At 35.1% G+C, this 18,812-nt stretch overlaps 1 protein-coding gene across 1 annotated transcript; it reads right to left on the reverse strand.

The window, feature by feature from the left end:
* Nucleotides 1–259: 259 nt before the first annotated feature.
* LOC137658820 (alpha-1-inhibitor 3-like) lies at nt 260–14,386 on the reverse strand. Its single transcript, XM_068393890.1, has 19 exons — nt 14,245–14,386; nt 9,956–10,143; nt 9,543–9,802; nt 8,733–8,849; nt 8,370–8,527; nt 8,019–8,109; nt 7,527–7,745; nt 7,211–7,354; nt 6,871–7,074; nt 6,456–6,635; nt 6,177–6,351; nt 5,433–5,594; nt 5,174–5,229; nt 4,993–5,053; nt 3,475–3,580; nt 3,135–3,363; nt 2,770–2,996; nt 2,510–2,592; nt 260–1,372 (listed from the first exon to the last, which is right to left on the reverse strand). Exons 1-19 carry the CDS (start codon nt 14,310–14,312, stop codon nt 1,350–1,352), a joined length of 2,751 nt encoding a protein of 916 aa, XP_068249991.1. The 5' UTR covers nt 14,313–14,386; the 3' UTR covers nt 260–1,349.
* Nucleotides 14,387–18,812: the final 4,426 nt, after the last annotated feature.

Below are 18,812 nucleotides of genomic sequence, written 5' to 3' on the forward strand. Positions count from 1 at the left end.
TGTGCTGGATTTGATATCATTACTTTGAATTTCTACCTATATACGCTTGGGACACCCTATATATATATATATATATATATATATATATATATATATATATATATATATATATATATATATATATATATATATATATATATATATATATATATATATATATATATATATCGGCTATTGATTTATTCCGTGGAAAGTGGAGTTTCAACATCAATAATAGTACCAGAGTTATGATATACATCTTTATTGCCTAGCTTTTGGAAAATCTATTTCCTTCATCAGAGCCTTAAAAATAGATACGTTGTATAATTATGAGTTAAAACATGATTTGATAAATATTTAAAACGAACATTCTAAAACTATAATAAATAAAAGGACTTAGAACTATAAAATTAATCTAAATACAATAAAAATTCAAAGGGCCATCGCTATAAAGTTCCACAAATTAAAATCAGATACAAGATAACTCTTATGTTATCCGGCCCAGGTTTGGTTTCAGTTGGTGTTGGTATATCGCCCAGAGCCCAAAGGGCTGTATGGTTAGCATAAATGTCATGAAATTCCAACTAGGGTTATTTGAAATGCCCAGGGTATTAAAGATGTGGGACAGTTCTCTCAAAAAATGAGTTTGTGTTATAGTTCCTGGTGATTTTGTCATATCAATTCAGTAACCCCATTTCATATACTGTATGTGGTGAAGCAAGTGGCAAGTCCATTGGGCATTTATTATCATTACTGTTATTACTGTCTTTGGAAATCTATGCACATCCATATGAAACAATCTAAAAAGATAATTAACTAAAGAAAAATTCTATCCCATAAATTTGTTCTTATCAGTAGAAAATAGAAAATACAAAATCTGTACTGCATTTAAACACAATATAAGCAAATACATGATTGTAGAGACACGACCCATAGTCACAAAGGAGTGGTCGTCTTCAGTGTAGTATGCCAATTTCTAAGCATTGTTACAATTGAAAATCAAGTTTGTAAAGTATTTTTTTATGTATAAATATACCACATGAAACCTGCAAAACTGCACCCATAACAGAAAAATCAAAATAATGAATGTTTTATTTGGCCATAAGTATATGTAGGTTTTTCTTTAATTGACATGTAGTAATTATTGCATTAGAAATCTTTATAAAATGCACATGATTCATATACTCTTGCTTACCTGAATTAGGGCACAACCCTGACCCTTCATGCTAAAGGAGACATTAGTTGGAAGGATTGGCAGAGAAACTTCCTGTTGTAATGATTTATTAGATTCTGCCATGAAGAATGTGTGGTGGAAATCTCGAGCCTGGACTGCAACATCCACATTCAGGTGACCCTGGTACTGTGATGACTCATAAGCAGAGAGAGCTTTCCACTGTAAATTCAAGAATTGTTTTGAATAGGTGATGTTATTTTTTATTATTTATCATATATATATATATATATATATATATATATATATATATATATATATATGATTGTACCTCTCCCTTATGTTTACAATCTCGTATGGAAGTTTAATGATTTCTCCAGTTTTTAGTTTAAAAGTAATTTCTTTTTCTTTTATTAAGGGTAGGCTCCCCTTTCAAGGGGTGCCAATCGTAAAAAATATTTCCCAAAAATACACTAATCAAGACACGCTAATGAAATTTTCAGGCATTATTAGCACTATAATAAGGCATATCCTCTGTAAGTTTTATCATCCTACAGGGAAAATAAAGGATTTTATGAATAAAAATGTGAAAATCGGAGCTAGCGACTTAAAATTTGTTTGGTGACCAGTGAGAAACTAATGTCTTGAATTGAAATTCGCTTTGTAATTATGTTTGTTTATCCACCTGGAACAAGCAGACAAAGTTTTATCAAAATCGAACAGTAAATAAGCACACAGCAAGAAAAAAACGAGCATTAACTTTAGTGAAAGCCCGGCTGGTGATGGAGGGATACCTAGAAATAAATATTCACCAAAAATTAAAATTTCGATTTAGGGAAAAAACCTTCTGTGTTTTTCTAGGTATTATGTCACTTGATGGCCTAAAACATCTAAATATTATATTACTTAAGGCATAAGAGCAGGACAAGCAAAGAAATACACCCCTCTCCCGAAAAAGAAAAAACGAGAAATTACGATTTTTGTCTGATGACGAAAATATTGGATATAAAATCATAGTCTCCCCTGAGAACATTTTCTTTGATATCACTGATATGAGAAAACGACTTTGAACAGTTTTTAAGGGGTAAACTGAAAAAATTAGAAAATTATTAATGATATTTCGTATTTTTACTATTAACATAAGGGGGGCGTTGATGACCAGGGGGGGGGGGCATTATAGAGGCTGGAGATGAATTCTACACATATCACAGCCTTTTGATAGGCAAAAGGAAGACTTTTAGCAAAGAAAAAAAAATTGGGAAAATTCACCCTCTGATCGTGGAGGCAACCAATGCACAGTATAATATTTTTGAATACTGAAATGCTGATACTTAAGAGCTGAAAGTTAGCTGAGTTCACCTTTTGCACAGATATATTTTCTCCAAGTGTCTTTTCTCCAATAACCTTCTCTTCTTACTTGTAGTGGACTCACAAGCTCGTGCCTAAAAAAGTGAATATTCTCTTATGGATAAGACATAAATATGAAAAATCCATGAAAAAAATTTTCATAATTAGAATAATGTCCTTTATATTTCGTAAAAAATCAATATATTTCAAAAATTATCTTTATAACCATATTGTGTTCAGAAAGACCTTTGAAATTGAAATAGTGTTTTTACCTTTTGCCGATATTGAGAGATTCATCTCCACAAGGCACAGAGGTTTCAGTGTCTATTGAGGCCCTGACTGTAATGTTTACTTGTCCAATGGTGATAGGCCTTATTTTGATAGTGTGGACATGTCTGTCTTGGGCTCCAACGCAGGATAGTCTTTGGCCAGCTGGTAAGCCTGCATTGTTTTCCCCAATAAGCTCATATTCAGTGCTTCCTTCCAGAGTAACTCTCACCTATTAGATATGATAAGTAGTTGTAGTAGCTATGTACTTGCATGATATTTTGAGAAAAGTTACAAATAAGGAAATGTCATTTATTTATGTAATTGTTATAGATTCAATTAACAAATCTATTCTATTCTAAACACTCACTGGCAGGGGTTGCTGAAGGTTATTGAAGACAAAGATCTTTACAGGCATATCTTCCCCTCTCTTGATTGATGGAGGATACAACATGTCTACATAGAAGGGTGTATAGGTGGTGAGCGAAGAACTTTTTGACACTCCAACACCTACATGTGGATGGACGCACACGGCAGTTCCAAACCACTCGGTAAAGGTTGGTGGGACCTCAACATCCTGTTTGAGTATCCCAGTTGACCTTTTTGGGGAAACGAATTTAAATTTCAGTTATTATATAAAGAGATTATATTCGTGATAAAGAATTGTTGATTTTCTTCTATATAAAGAAAAATAGAGAACGCACACTTACGGAACAACTGCTAGATTCCAAAGTAATGTTTCATGGAAGTTTGTTTCTGATGAACTGTGTCTGCTGTAGTATCCTCCATTATATGGATCAGAATACGTCTGATAATCTGTAGATAAATGCAAAATGGGTTTGAATTTTAACATTTTTAGAAATGTGCAGCTGATGTACCCAGTCCCCCAACGGAGATTCTCTTCTCCCTTCCACGGACTCACATCAGCTTGGGAGGCTTAATGATAGACCCAAATTTCATTGCAGAAGATGTATTTTTGATACATAAGCTATTACCAATAAATATAGAAAAGCAACAGTACATATTGGTGTTAATCTCTTTGTATGGATATCAGAGTTTCAATAACCTCATTTTTAGATAAAGAGCTATTTATGTCCAATTTAAAAGTTGCTAGTAAATCAACAATCTAATTAAATTGATCCAAAATTAATTTCTAGATGTTATCTGCTGTTTGGCAGTCAGCCATTTCATCAGATGACCCTGGCCCTTTTGGTTATTTTGGCTCTATTTTCTAGTTTTTATATATTGTCAACAGTGTTATTGTGATTTTAAATACAATTTTTTACCAATATTATTTTTAGGAATTCTATCAGCTGCCCATAATAAACACCCACATTAATTAAATGACTTTCTGCTAAAGAAGGTGATGAATGCAAGAGTTGACGGGAGAAGAACAAAAGGAAGGCCAAGGTTTGGGTGGATGGATGGAGTGAAGAAGGCTCTGGGTTATAGAAGGATAGATGTAAGAGAGGCAAGAGAGTGTGCTAGAAATAGTAATGAATGATGAGTGATTGTGACGCAGTTCCGGTAGGTCCTGCTGCTTCCTTTAGTGTTATGAAGCTTTATCTGAGGTGGATAACTGGGGAGGGTGGGCTGTGCCACCCTAGCAGTACCAGCTGAACTCGCTTGAGTCCCTTGTCAGGCTGGGAGAAACGTAAAGAGGAAAGACCCACTTTTTTTTTTCAATTTGTTTTGATATTGGCTACCTCCCAAAATTGGGGGAAGTTCCTTCGTATATGTATATATATATTAATTTTCCCCAAATTTAGAAGAGTGATAAAGAGTTCCATTCTGTGGCAAAGAGGTGGTGTGTAGCACAGCTAGGTCCTTAGATCCCAATGCCTGCCATACTTTCTTCAAGTAAGACTTTGACATAGAAAGATAATTAGGTAGAAGGGATTCGATTGTGATGGAAAGATTTTCTCCTTGTATTTTTAGAAAGTAGTAACCTGCAACGTATAGTGTTGGACCAAAATATTGGCTCAAGTTACCAGAATAGGAATGGCTCAAGTGTTTTCCAGTGGTCAAAGAGATTAGCTTAGTGATTTCACTCTCATAATGCCAGTTCTGTAATTACATCTACCCATTCTAATGTTTATATTGGCTTCATGAGGAACACTTCTGGCTCAATTTCAAAATACTTTCATAGCAGTGTTGACACCATGTTTAGGTTAGGACAGTACTGTAGATTTATGTTATTGAGGCATTGATGTGCTGCAGATTCTTACCTAGATCGAGGCATGGTCTGGTTTCTAAGGTGAGGTCGGTGAAAATGTAAAGTCCAGATTGCTGTGAAAATCAAGGATTTTTTAAAAAATAATTTTTTTTTAATGATTTGAGAATAGTCTCATTTTTTAAATTATTCCATAAATAAAATTTCATTAGTTTTACTTTTAATGTTTTACTTACATCAAACATATGAAGAGTATCAATGTAATCAGTGCTGTATATGGATATTGTGTCATCTGGAAGGTAGGAAAAATTATATTCTAGAGGATAAAGATGTATTTTAAATTTATATTAAAAAAAGAAATGAAATGTTTTCAATGCATTTATATTATGTAGTATCATACATCTTTGGTTTGCAACCAAAGGAGTAAGGTATGCCTAAATGATGACGAAAAGTATATAAAATGTTACCTATTTTTGTATGAAATCTCTACCATACCGTTAGGATTTTCTGCTTTCAACCTCTTGCAGTATTCGTAGTCATTGATCTGTGTTGAACTCCACGGATACACGTTGTAATTAGGGTCACTCAAGAAGAAGTTGTTAATGGTTTCTGTATCTCGTCTGGCTGTCTCCAAATCTACTCCTTTACCCAGAACATCTGGTGGTCAATGAAAACATAATATTGCCCTTAAATAATAAGCAAATCAATTTTACTTTATGTTCATATTTAGCCTTATTGGGTAACCTACTTACTCCAACAAAATAAATATTTTAAGATTATAAAATAAATAAGAATAAATTTCATGAATATCATTTCATTAACTTATTTTTAGGTGACTCAAAAATTAAATAATCAATACAGTATTTCTGTCTTATTCTGTATTTGAAGGTAGTTATGAATGAGAGCTTTGAGGTGTGTGCTTCTATTTTTGACAATAGATTCAATATTTTGAATAATTAATATTCTATATTCATCATTGTTAACTTTATACCATTTATATTTTCACTGTATCAAACAATTCCAGTATCAAGGTTTTATTTTAAATATTTAACATTGTATATTTTATAAATATTCCTGATATTGACTGTAAAGAGGGAATTGCTATATAACGATGAATTGATACGAAAACAGGGAGTTAGCTGGGGCTGAAGCATTGAATTAGATCAGTTGAAAACAGTTGGTGCTGTAAAGGTTGCTGGGCAAAGGATAGTATGACCTTAATAAGGTTTAGCAACTAACCGTAACTGCATATAGAGCCTGGGGTCGTAGTGATCGTGAGGGAGTTTGCGAGTCCTGGCTGGGCCCTGTTGGTGAACCAGGCAAAATCTACTTTGTTAGGGAGGCACTTTTCAACAGTTATCTCCCTGGCATCAGAGACCACTTCTCCATCAGCTCTTATGTACCATACTAGCACCTGTAATAATAGAATATTAGAGGGTTTTAATAAGGTTTTACCAGTTTGAATGTAAAATTATTGGATTACCCGTAAGTGACATTGAATGTAAGAATACTCCTTACCTGTATCTTTGGTCCTGCAGTTAAAGGCAAGGTTACTGGGATGTTAAGAATACCAGTGACAGTATCTGCTGGTGCAAGGGGTAGGTGATCCATGAAGAATTCTTCTTCAAATGGCAGTTCGGAGGAAGTTAATTGATATTCTTCTGACTTGAAGTACTGTATTTTTCCTCTTGACATCACCTGTGGGTTTGGAAGGAAGCGTTAGTGATGATGTCAGCTTGTGAAAATCGAAGGTTATATTGCTAACCAAAATAGGTTTTAATGGGCCTTATTACATCCACGAGACTTCATTTGTTAGTAGAAAACCAAGTTCCCAATAGTGTAATAGAGATTTGAATGACTTATGTGTAATACCACTTATTAAAAGAAAATGATATGGATTACTTTCTTTATAAATGTTAACAGAAGTATTTACCTGAACATTTACAACAGCAGACCTTTGCTGAACAGCTGCAAACAAGACTTTAAATGTGAGTCTGGTTTTTTCTCCATTGAAACATTTGATAGTCTCCTCTGGAACATGAATGACTAAGGAGGAATTGGATGGAGAGTAATACCTTTTTGCAGTGAGTTCAAACGGCCTTCTACATAAGAGTGCTCTGGAAACCATGTGTTTCATCTGTAGGTAAAAATGAGAGAAAATATACTTTAGGCATTGCCCATTATAAAGTAGGAATGATTGTCTTCCCGGTTTTTTTAGTTATATATACAGAAGATTAACTGAATAACATGGATTGAGGATAATATATACTTACTTCTACTCTATGACTGTTGGGGTTGGTTAAATAGAGTTTGACAATGCCATCTGATGGGGTAGTGATGTTATTGCAAATATGTCCATGGCAGATCTCAAGAGGTTCACCACTTGCAGGAGATCCATCTGGCAATTCAGCCAATACCTTGTGAAAAATGAACAAATTAGCGAGGAATGTTTACAATTCACTAGAATTGTACAAAAATTAAGTTATTTAATATCACACTAGGGTCATTTTTTTTTCTCTTTGCACACAATACATATTAGGTAAATAATGAAGATATTGTGTCAGTAATAGAAAAACTCGTATGCTATACCTTGAGTGTAAAGGGCAAATTAGGTTTAATAAAGTCATCTTGATAAAGGGTTTCAAAATGGACGTTATTCATTTGAACTTCGATTACGCTTGTTCCTTTCTCAACTTCCCCACTGGCCTCATCAGTTATTGTTGCATCAGCCCTAATGCTAACAATGTCACATTCAGTGATTGTAAATAGATCACTGGATTTGATTGTTAAGTCACTACAGCCAGAAATCTGAAAAGGAACGCTCTCAGTAAATGGATTTTGAGAAGCGGAATTCAAAGGAATTTGCAAAAATAAGTTTTAGAATTATGAATTTATTAATTATTCCGCTAGTCTAGCAAATAATAAGATATTGAGAATATAGAATATTCAAATGGGCTATAATTGCTCATGTGAGCCAAGTGATAAGGTATTTAGAGTTTCTTATCAATCAGGTGGAATCAGTTCGTGCGTACTTCAATGGGGTTCTCATACGATTAGAATAAAAATGTACCACATACTTACAGGGCTATTCATCTTGATGACTGTTTTCAACCAATCATTGTTGTTGACCTCCCAATGAATATTACCTTTGACAGGTTGACCAAAAGGGTACCTGTTATATACAAGGGTAAGAGAACTTTTACTAAATTTAAATCAAGCTCAGATACATACAGTATAAATGCAATTTTTTTCTACTGAAAGAAATCATGAGAATGTTGAATTTATATTGAATAATATTTTTAGTTTTGTTAACTGTAAATTGTCTACTATAATGGGTCGATACCATATTTTAGTTTTCACTGACTGGAGTCTATGTTCACTATTCGTTTTCTATGGTGCTGTAAATTGGTCAGTGAAAAAGAAGCAACCTACTTGGCACATGCAGTGAAGGTGAAGCTGTGTTGTGTGGAAAAGATGGGGTTAGGTGGCTTTACATCTACCTGGAACCTTGGCTTGACGTATTCTCTCACTGTAAAGCGTTCTTTTTCCTTTTTACCTTCTTGACTCTTCACTGTGATGTAGTAAGATCCCTGTTTATTGATATGTTGATATCAACGATCAGTGAACATGAAGTTATTAAATTTTTAGATATGATTATAGCACTATTTTAATTGTTACCAGAAATTTGAAGATTTGAGTTTCACATTTTAGAATGTGATGATAAAACTTTGTCTTTTTATTTATAGCATTGCCTAATAAAACATAAAGCTTAGAAAAGAAGAAAATCTACTTTACCTCCTCATGTTCATCGGTGAGTTGAAATGACAAGTGGACCAAACCTTTGGAGTTGTCGACATCTAACCACTGGGCAATTCTTATGTCAGATGGATTGGTTATGTATATCTCTTGGTACTGGAAGATAAGGAAGCTAATGAAAATTCTAAGCTTCGACATGAGGTATAATTTCAAAACATTAAATTTTGTATATTAGTCAACTAAATATTCCCATTTTCCCTGAGCTTTCCATAAGTAGCCTCTGACTATAGCAAATTATACTGTAATTGTAGTCCTAGCTTGGTCATTTTGAGGATATACTTTCTGTGGAGGGTGCAAGAGAAGAAGCTGAATAAATGAGTAGAAATAGATTTTGTAAGGCTGAACATTTTTGTAGTAAATTTTTTAGGAGATGGGGGGGGGTTGCTGTCGAAAGGATAAAGATTCCTAGGACACCAGGAATCAATGGTATTACACAGGATTTGGTGCTACCTTTTATTTTGGGAACAGGCTTTTATGGAAGTGGTGAATGGTGCATGATGCAGCTACTTTTCTTTTTATATATATATATATATATATATATATATATATATATATATATATATATATATAGGTAGATAGATAGATAGATAGATAGATATATATATACATATTTATATGTATATATATAGATATATATGTATATATATAGATATATAAATATATATATACATGTGTATATATATATATATATATATATATATATATATATATATATATATATATATAAGTATTAAGAACTAGAGAAGTAAATTATGAATTGAATCGTTCACTATTGTGCTTAGAACTGACGTTTTCAGTGGAAATCTCCTTCAAGGGACCAGTGTGTGACAGCACTCTGAAGTGGACGGTTTGGCCTGGTTCGTATAAGGGTTTGTGTGTCTGTACAATCATCTTTCTGGCAATAACTTGACGGAAAATAGTCTTATTATAGTTTACAGGAAGACCATCAAGTGTTCCATTTATGTGTATGATATCTCTTCCTTCCTGATGTAACATTGAGTCTTGTTCCATTTCGGGTAGAGTTATGTTGGTGCAGAAGTTTTGGTTACCTGAAAGAGATGTGTAATGTAGTGCCACTTTGTTTTGGGGTTTATTAAGCTGTAAACGTAAGATCATAATTATCTACAGTTAGGCAAGAAAAACATTGAGTTATCAATTTCATTAACAGAGTATATCAGGACACTCGGATCAACAGACTTTACCTTGTAGAACCTGTATTGATTCCTGCATCAGGAGACTGGTGTCCGTATTTCGTTGATTTGCATATAGTGGGCCATTTTCAATACTGACAGTTATTTCCCCTTGTAGAGCCTCTGGGTTGGTCACCTGGACACAGACCTGCAAATCCCCTCCTGGTAACCACGATTTGGGGACTGTTATGACGTGGCTCCTGGTTTTGTTAAATTAAAATGATTAGTTTTTCTGTTTATCTTCTTACATTATTCTTACTTGACTACTCTGCTCGTCTATGACCTACTTATTATGAGCTAATATATAATAAATGTGTATAAAAAGTACAAAACCAATTTTTCCTTTTTAAACTCTGACATTTTGATTATTTACAAAACACACAATAAGAAATGGGTACTGTAAAGAAAAAAAAAATACTCGTTGCTTGCTGCGGCACTTACTAAAATCTCATTGTTCTCCCTACACTACAAATGTTTTCTCAATGTTCCACATTTTCATGGAAATAATGAATGTGTTCAGAAGAAGGAAACTGCGAATAAGTGTCCAACAAATGAAGGACTAAAGATCTAAGGGGAAAAGTAAGGACGATTGTTGAATTGATGATATAAAAAAGGATAAAGGCTTTACTTTGGCTTTTCCAAGAAACTTCTTTTTTTATCCTTAAATATATTTTCCAACAGTTTCTCCGTAATATTTTTTCTTTATTGGAGTTCGATTAGCTGATTCTATGTGGGATAAAAAAAAAACATATGGTAATGTATATTCTAATGGGAATTACTGTTCTTGCTACTTATTTTCAGGAAATCAATTGATATAAGATCATATATGGTGACAGAAAGACAAAGGAAAGACATGCAGTATATAATTTGAGTGCCATAGTTGGAGCACTGGACTGAGTTAATGTAAGAGTGATTTGGCTGGATTGTGTTAGGTTAGGTTAGAGTGGGTTAGTGGTTAGGTTATGTTGGGTTATAGTCAGGACTAAACATACATAGTCGATAATGTTACCAAGGGACTTGAGTGACTGTAATTTGGGCTGAAGATAAATAGAAGAAAGACAGAGATGATGAGAATGGAGTATGCAATGGAAGATGAAATATCATTGGATGGAGAGGGGATTAATGAGGTAGAATCATTCAAGTATTTAGGAACTCTGATCTCCAATACAGGTTCTTTAGAATTAAATTTTAGTGAAAGATAGGCAATTTTAATGTGTAAAAGCTATAACAGTCATTAACATAAAAACAATTTTAATGTTACATTTCAAGAGTCGCTCCAACAAAATTATTCACATGTATTTTATAAATAATTACTAAGCGCATGGTTAATGTTACAGTGTTTATTATCTTGTAATTCAGCGCATTAGTGTTTTGAAAAAAGCAGATTATATGAATACTTCATGTTTGTTTGTTAATGATCCTCAAATTCGATTAGTTTACAGGAATCAAATACAAAATATATTTCCCAACTTCAAGATTAATTCTGAAGAACAGGGTTTATTTTGAATTACTTAGAGTTGTCTTGAGCGCCAAATAGTCACTCTTAATAACCATGATAGTCTGTTTTTTTCATGTGGTTCGAGTTTGCTGAGTAGTTAAATAGCCAATTGTAATAACCACTTGAGTAATATTTTCCGTTTGCCTTGAGTTTACTGAGAAACCATATAGCCAATAGTAATAACCACCAGTCTATTGTCTTCTCTGTACTTCAAGTTTGCTGAGTGACTAAACAGCAATTGTAAAAACCACTGGAGTCAACTGTTTTCCCTGTGATCCAAGTTTACTAAGTAACTAAACAGCCATTTGTAATAACCACCGGACGCAACTGTTTTCCCTCTGATCCAAGTTTACTGAGTAACTAAACAGCCATTTGTAATAACCACCGGACGCAACTGTTTTCCCTCTGATCCAAGTTTGCTGTGTAGCTAAAGATCCAATCGGAATAACCACCTTAGTCAACTGTTTTCCCTATTATCCTAGTTTTCTAAGTAACCAAACAGCCAGTCCTAATAACCAACGGAGTCAACTGTTTTCCTTGTGATCTAAGTTTACTAAGTAGCTAAACAGCCAATGGCAATAATCACCTGAATCTATTGTCTTCCCTGTTCTCCAAATTTACTCAGCAGCTAAATAATCAATCTTAATAATCACAGGAATCTATTGTCTTCCCTGTGCTTCAAGCTTAGTGAGTAACTAAACAGCCAATCATAACAACCACCGGAGTCACTTCTTTTCCTTGTGATACAAGTTTGTTGAGTAGCTAAAGAGCCAATTGCAATAACCACCTGGATCTATTGTCTTCCCTGTTCTCCAGAATTACTGAGTAGCTAATAGCCAAACGTATTAACCGCCGGAATCTATTGTCCTCCCCGTGTTTCTATTTTGCTGAGTAGGTAAGTAGCTTAAGGTGTTGTCGTTCACTCTATTTTGACTCATAAATTTGCATCCTGTGCACGTGCAATCCATGAGTTGGAAATCTTACAAATGGATAATGGTTTATCAAGATCATTTTACCAAATTTTTGGTTATCCATGCATTGACATCTATAAGCGAGCACCCCAAGTAGCATTTCAGCTACTGTTCTCTTCTTCAGAACTCCATCCACCCTGTAGAGCAATACTTGTAGTGAATTCACAGCTGAAATTATTACAGATAAAATGCATATGGCAAAATCTAGTTATTGTCCATGGAAAGTCACGCCCCTCACAAAGCCAGGGTTCCTTAGAACGTGGCAATGGCGACATCAAACATTTGCTTGTTGCTGGACGGGAGACAACGAAGCTGAATTTATGTAATTCCAGGAAAACTTCAGCTAAAATGCTGGTATTAATCGGACATCACGGACCGTTGTGTTGGGCTGTGAGGTCAAAGTTTGTTTAACTTCCTCCACATTTCCTAACGATGTGATTGCTCGCATGCTAACTGGAGAAAACTATTACTAGTTTAATAGATTATGGTGATTGGACATTTAACATCACCACATGCTAATTACTAAAATTACATGTTATAACGTTGAAATATTAAGTTTATAATTTTTTTTCAACGTAATTGGCAACGCTCACTGATTTCATGTAATCACCGTTCTACATTCCAGTGATTACATGAAATCACTGGAATTTTTAGTGATTACTTGTACTCACGAAGGGTCTAAGTGATTACATGTATTCACTGAAAAGTTGTGATTGCATGAAATCACTGATTGCACGTTTTCTCTCTCTCTCTCTCTCTCTCTCTCTCTCTCTCTCTCTCTCTCTCTCTCTCTCTCTCTCTCTCTCTCTCTCTCTCTCTCTCTCTATATATATATATATATATATATATATATATATATTTATATATATATATATATATATATATATATATATATATATATGTATGTATATATATATATAAATATACATACATACATACATACATACATACATAGATATATACACATAATGATAATAGGTCAGACTATTCGGTGTATGCGTAGGCAAAGAAAAAAAATTGAGCCATAACCAGAGATATGGATCCAATATGGTACTGTCTGGCCAGTCAAAGGAGCCAAAAACTCTCTAGCGGTAGTATCTCAATGGGTGGTTGATGCCCTACCATCCTACCAACAACAGTCTAAAGATACCCTGAAAGACCCAAAGGGAGAATTCTATATTAAAAGGTATTTGTTTCCTTTGTGAATCATATATATATATATATATATATATATATATATATATATATATATATATATATGTAAATATATATTTATATATATTAATATATAAATACATATATATGTATATATATACATATATATACTGTATATATATGAATATATGCATATATATATATATATATATATATATATATATATATGTATATATATGTGTATTGTTATACGTATTGTATATATATATATATGTATATATATATGTATATATATACATGTATATATATATATATATATATATGTATGTATATATATATACATGTATATGTATATATATATATATATGTATATATATAGGTGTGTGTGTATGTGTGTATATATATATATGTAAATATATGTGTGTACTGTATATATATATATATATATATATATATATATATATATATATATATATATATATATATATATATATATATATGTGTGTGTGTGTATGGGTGTGTGTGTGTATAAATATAATATATATATAAATATATATGCATATATATATATATATATATATATATATATATATATATATATATATATATTATGAAATTGGTGATAAGAAACTTGTGGTTACAGAACTGGTAAGTCTTGTGTATGAAAGCGTACTCACCCAGAAGAAGAAGTCGCAAAACAGATCAGAGCAACGATTGCTCTCAGAAGTTTTGTTGTAGGACCCATCCCGGCACAGTTCTATTGCACAGCAAGTGTAGAGCAAAATGCTTTCTTGCTTGCTCCTCCCAAAGGGTAGAGGCCGAGTCTTTATATATTGCTGGTCCCCAGCAAGAACGGGTTCTGGAAGAGATGCTGGATTCTGCCACACCGAGATCTTTTATTGGAAGGCAGTGACCTATGTGGGTCATCTTAACTGTAACAACTCCGTTAGGGAAATTTAGGAAACTCTTTGCTTACTGTATCGCGGTCTTTTTGTTCAGTGATCTAATACAAATGTATTATGATACTAGTGAAGAGTATTATCACAAGGGAGAACGTATCAATAGCCAAAGTTTTGATAACGTTCCTATTCGTGTCATATATTCAGTTTCTGAACATTAGCTATTGAGGAGTGAAAACCAGACGTATTAGGTCTAAATGAGGAAGTAATTGACCTAGTTTAAAAGAGATCTTATTTTTTCATCAATTTAGAATTATATTGTAAAAACAATATTCGATTTTCTCCGGCAATGAGGAATATGAACTATGGTCAAGCCAGAGAGGAAGATAATGTTGAGACGATATACACAAATATTTACAAAAAGTAGAGGTGGTCTAAAAAAGGTTAAAATATTTTGATTTCAAATAAAAGAAACAATATTTGATGCAAATTACAAAGGCTGCTTGTCAAAGATATGTTATAACATAAAAAGGATTTGCTACCAAAATAGGATTACGTTTTCTAATCGATTGTCCCCTGTCAAAGGACCCCAAAACTCTCAAGCGGTAGTATCTCAACGGGTGGCTGGTGCCCTGGCCAACCTACTACCTACCTATATATGGTCTTTTATGCCAGTCTATACCTTCAAATTTTCTTAGAATGTCATTCCATCATCTTCCCCTTTCTCTGCTTCGTTCACAATCTCTAGGGATCCATTCTGTTATTCTTTTTGTCCATTTATTATCTATCATTCTCATTATGTGTCATCTCCATTTCTTTTTCTTACTTTTTGTTAGAATATCTTCTACTTTAGTTTGTTCTCGTATTCATGTTGCTGTTTTTCTGTCTTAGTGATCTTCCCATCATTATTGTTTCCATAGCTCTTTTACGTTGTAACTAACTTGTGTTGTTATGGTTCAGCAAAGCTCCAAGTTTATGATGCAAAAGTTGAAACTGGTATGATCACCTGATTGAATTCTTTTTTTTTTTATAGAAAGTGGCATTTTAATTTCCATATTCGCGTTTTGTTTGCCAAGGCCTCTATTCAATACTTACCCTTCTTTTAATTTCTGTCTTGTATTCTTTGGAAATACTTATTGTCTGTCATAACTATATGTATTCATTAACAATCTCTAGAGGTTCGTTCATAACCGGTATTTGTTGTCCCTGCCTTTTCATTAAACTTTATCTTAGTTTTACTCCTATTCGTTTTCAGTCCTACATATCTGCTTTTTCTTTTCAAATCTTTTAAAAACCTTGATTTTATATAACCAATGCAGTATTGAGTCTATGGAATAAATTTCTTTTCCTTTTCATATCTTATCAACATAGTTTAAAACTAAACACAAATAACACGATTATCAATGAAGACATTACATAATTGGCTTCTGTGAAATAGAAATTAGACGAAATTAAGAATATAAAAGCCGTTAAAAAGTTAGAAATAAAATTTAAACTGAAAAACAAATGATAGATGTAATAAATCGCAAGTAAAATCGTTACAGGCTTAGAAGTTTGGTAGCCTTAATTTGATCGATATTGAAATGAGTTTATAGCAAAGAATTAACATCGTTAGAATGTTTTTTGGAAATTCATCAAGTATTCCTACCGGTTTAAAGGTCGCTCATGAATGGCAGAGGCAAGGGACAGTGACATTGCCCTTGCAAGCAGGACAATACCCTAGAGACTGACCATATATATATATGATCAGCGCCCAGGCCCCCCTCTCCATCCAAGCTAGGACCAGGGAGGGCCAGGCATACTGTCGATGACTCAGCAGATAAACCTATAGGCTCCCCCAAACCCCCCAAACCTTAGCTCACAAGGATGGTAGGGTTACAGACACTAGAGGCACTAACGAGTCTGAACGGGAATCGAACCCCCGTATGGCAAACACTAGGCAAAGACGTTACCAATCAAGCCACAACATTGGTGTACAAATTACAATTGCTCACAGGAAGATCGTCCAAAAGAATAAGATTATTTTCTTGCTACAATCTCCTGTCAGATATCAGGAAATCACATCGAAAAGTATTTCCTCGTAGAAAAGTCTTTGGGAAGGCCCCCCCCCCCCCTCCCGAACACCCTGTCGTAAGTTTCTTTTTCAAACTTTAAACCCCCCACCCCCGTCGAACCACGCTTCTACGCCTCTGAGAAAAGCACACTGTTCCTGGAAGGGGAAAGGCTTAATAAAAGGTTATAGTACAGCGGCATAGCAGACCAATTGTTCAAATTGGTCTAAAAGCACCAAAATTGGCACACATGTAGATTAATATATTCTAAACATTTTTGGATATGGAGGCATTCAAGATTAGCCCTTAGGAAGATATGGCGGCCATTGTTCAAAATGGCCGCCATTTAACATTAGCGTCATTACATAGACTTCATTATGTGTCGTTAGTTTGGTGCTAGATGGGCCAAAATTCCCTTTTTTTACATCAGAATTAACATCAATAAATGTTTAACAGATATTTAGATGAATCTTCTCAAAAATGGCCCCCAAACTGGCCGCCATTTTGTGGAAAAAGTGGACATTTGATGAAGATTTCAATACTCAATGACATAATACCTCTAATAACCAGTACCTGATTTCAGGAACACACTTTAATTGCTCAAGTTGCTTTTTTATTTCAAATTGCTGGCAAAATTGCTAGTCAAAATAATACACAGAGTACGGGAAGTTTACAGTATGGTCAGATTGTAGTTATATAGTCGACCAAAAGCCCAGTCTCTAGGCACAGTACTTGTGTAATCCTGCAGTACATACATGTAATACAATAACGTAGATTTTGCCACACTATGTTAATTATGATTCCGAACTTTTCAAATCTGGTCACCAGAATTATGAATGTCTACAGATCATAATGTTGGTTAGCAAGTTTTCTGTCCCAATCTACTGGCATTCGCCTTCACAGAAACATAGACCAGTGCATTGCAGTGAAGCGTTCTTGCACTTGCAGCGGTTTTTGCAGCCTTTCTTGCATCCGCAAGACACCAGCTCATAGCAGGCCTTGGATGCCTCAGGGAGTGTGGTCCAGAGTGGTGTGTAGAGCCCATCATCACTCCGATGCCAGCCCCAGTCTGTTGGTGGAGGGAGCACGGGCGTTGGTACCAATGCCTGGCCCCAGACATGACCACCCTGAAGGGCAGATCTCTTCACATGCTGCTCCAGAGCAGCGTAGGTTGGCGGGATGTTCTGAACAGAGTTCGTCTTTGCAAAGAGCTGCTTTCTCGCCTTGTTGACGTCCTTGCATTTGCTTGTGCGGTCATACAGGAGTATGACAAACCTCTCGATGACATGCATTGTATCCTCTTGGATGCTTGTGGGTGCATTTGCCAGACTCAGCAGGGCATCAGTGAGTTCTGGCAGCGTGTTCCATGTTGCCCAGGCAGATTTCTTCCCATGTCCGACGAAGGCTGACACAGTATCACACCCTGTGATGGCATGAAACATTGGAAGAGCACATGCCTTCTCTGGACCAAGGGAGGAAGCTATTTCATGGGCTGCAATGTAGCGGTAGTTCTTGCCTGTCCCAAAGGCTACCCAGAGTTCGTCTCCAGCTGGTAGTTTCTGGACTACCATCACTGCTAGGACCATGACGTCACTGTCTACTGTTCGAACCTGTATCTGGTGGTGACCATGTTGTGCAGCATGTGCTACATGTAGCATCATGCGGGTGTCTGCCTCTTCTTGGTTGCATGGTGCGAGTGAGTTGACATCCTCTTGCTGTGGAACACAGATCACCTGCTCCCCATCAGTGACGACCAGTTCCTTGCCTTCTTCTTGAAAGGACTCTGCAAGCATGGTGGAGAGGTAGCTGAAGAGCTCCACTTTGTTGCTATCAACTCGCAGGAAACTTTGCCAATTTCCTGGTATGACTGCTGAGTCGACAACACGCCGACGTACTCCCTTTCCACGCTGTTCTCTGGTTGATGCCTTCAGGGAATCTGCTCTGTAGCTGTCCCACACAAGGTCAAGACGTGATACATGTTGGAAACGTTGTACAACGTATGGGATGAACACTTGCTGTGCATATTCCTCGAACGTGTTGGCAGTACCCGGCTTCAACATCTGTACGATTACTGCTCCATCGAGGACAACAGCAGTGACAGTAGGAGCTTCAAACTGAGGCTCAGCATGGCCTTCAAGGCACACCAGCAAGTCACTCTTGCTCCCTAGGTACAGTCTCCCTCCGTCAGATAAAGCTGGAGGGCATTGCTGATTTTCATGCCTGAAGAACTCTTCTAGATTCCCATCACGGGTCTGGCAGCCGATATATAATCGTGCGAAGAGCGCAACATCATTC

Source organism: Palaemon carinicauda, chromosome 19 (genome assembly GCF_036898095.1).
Source record: "Palaemon carinicauda isolate YSFRI2023 chromosome 19, ASM3689809v2, whole genome shotgun sequence".
Classification (NCBI taxonomy): domain Eukaryota; kingdom Metazoa; phylum Arthropoda; class Malacostraca; order Decapoda; family Palaemonidae; genus Palaemon; species Palaemon carinicauda.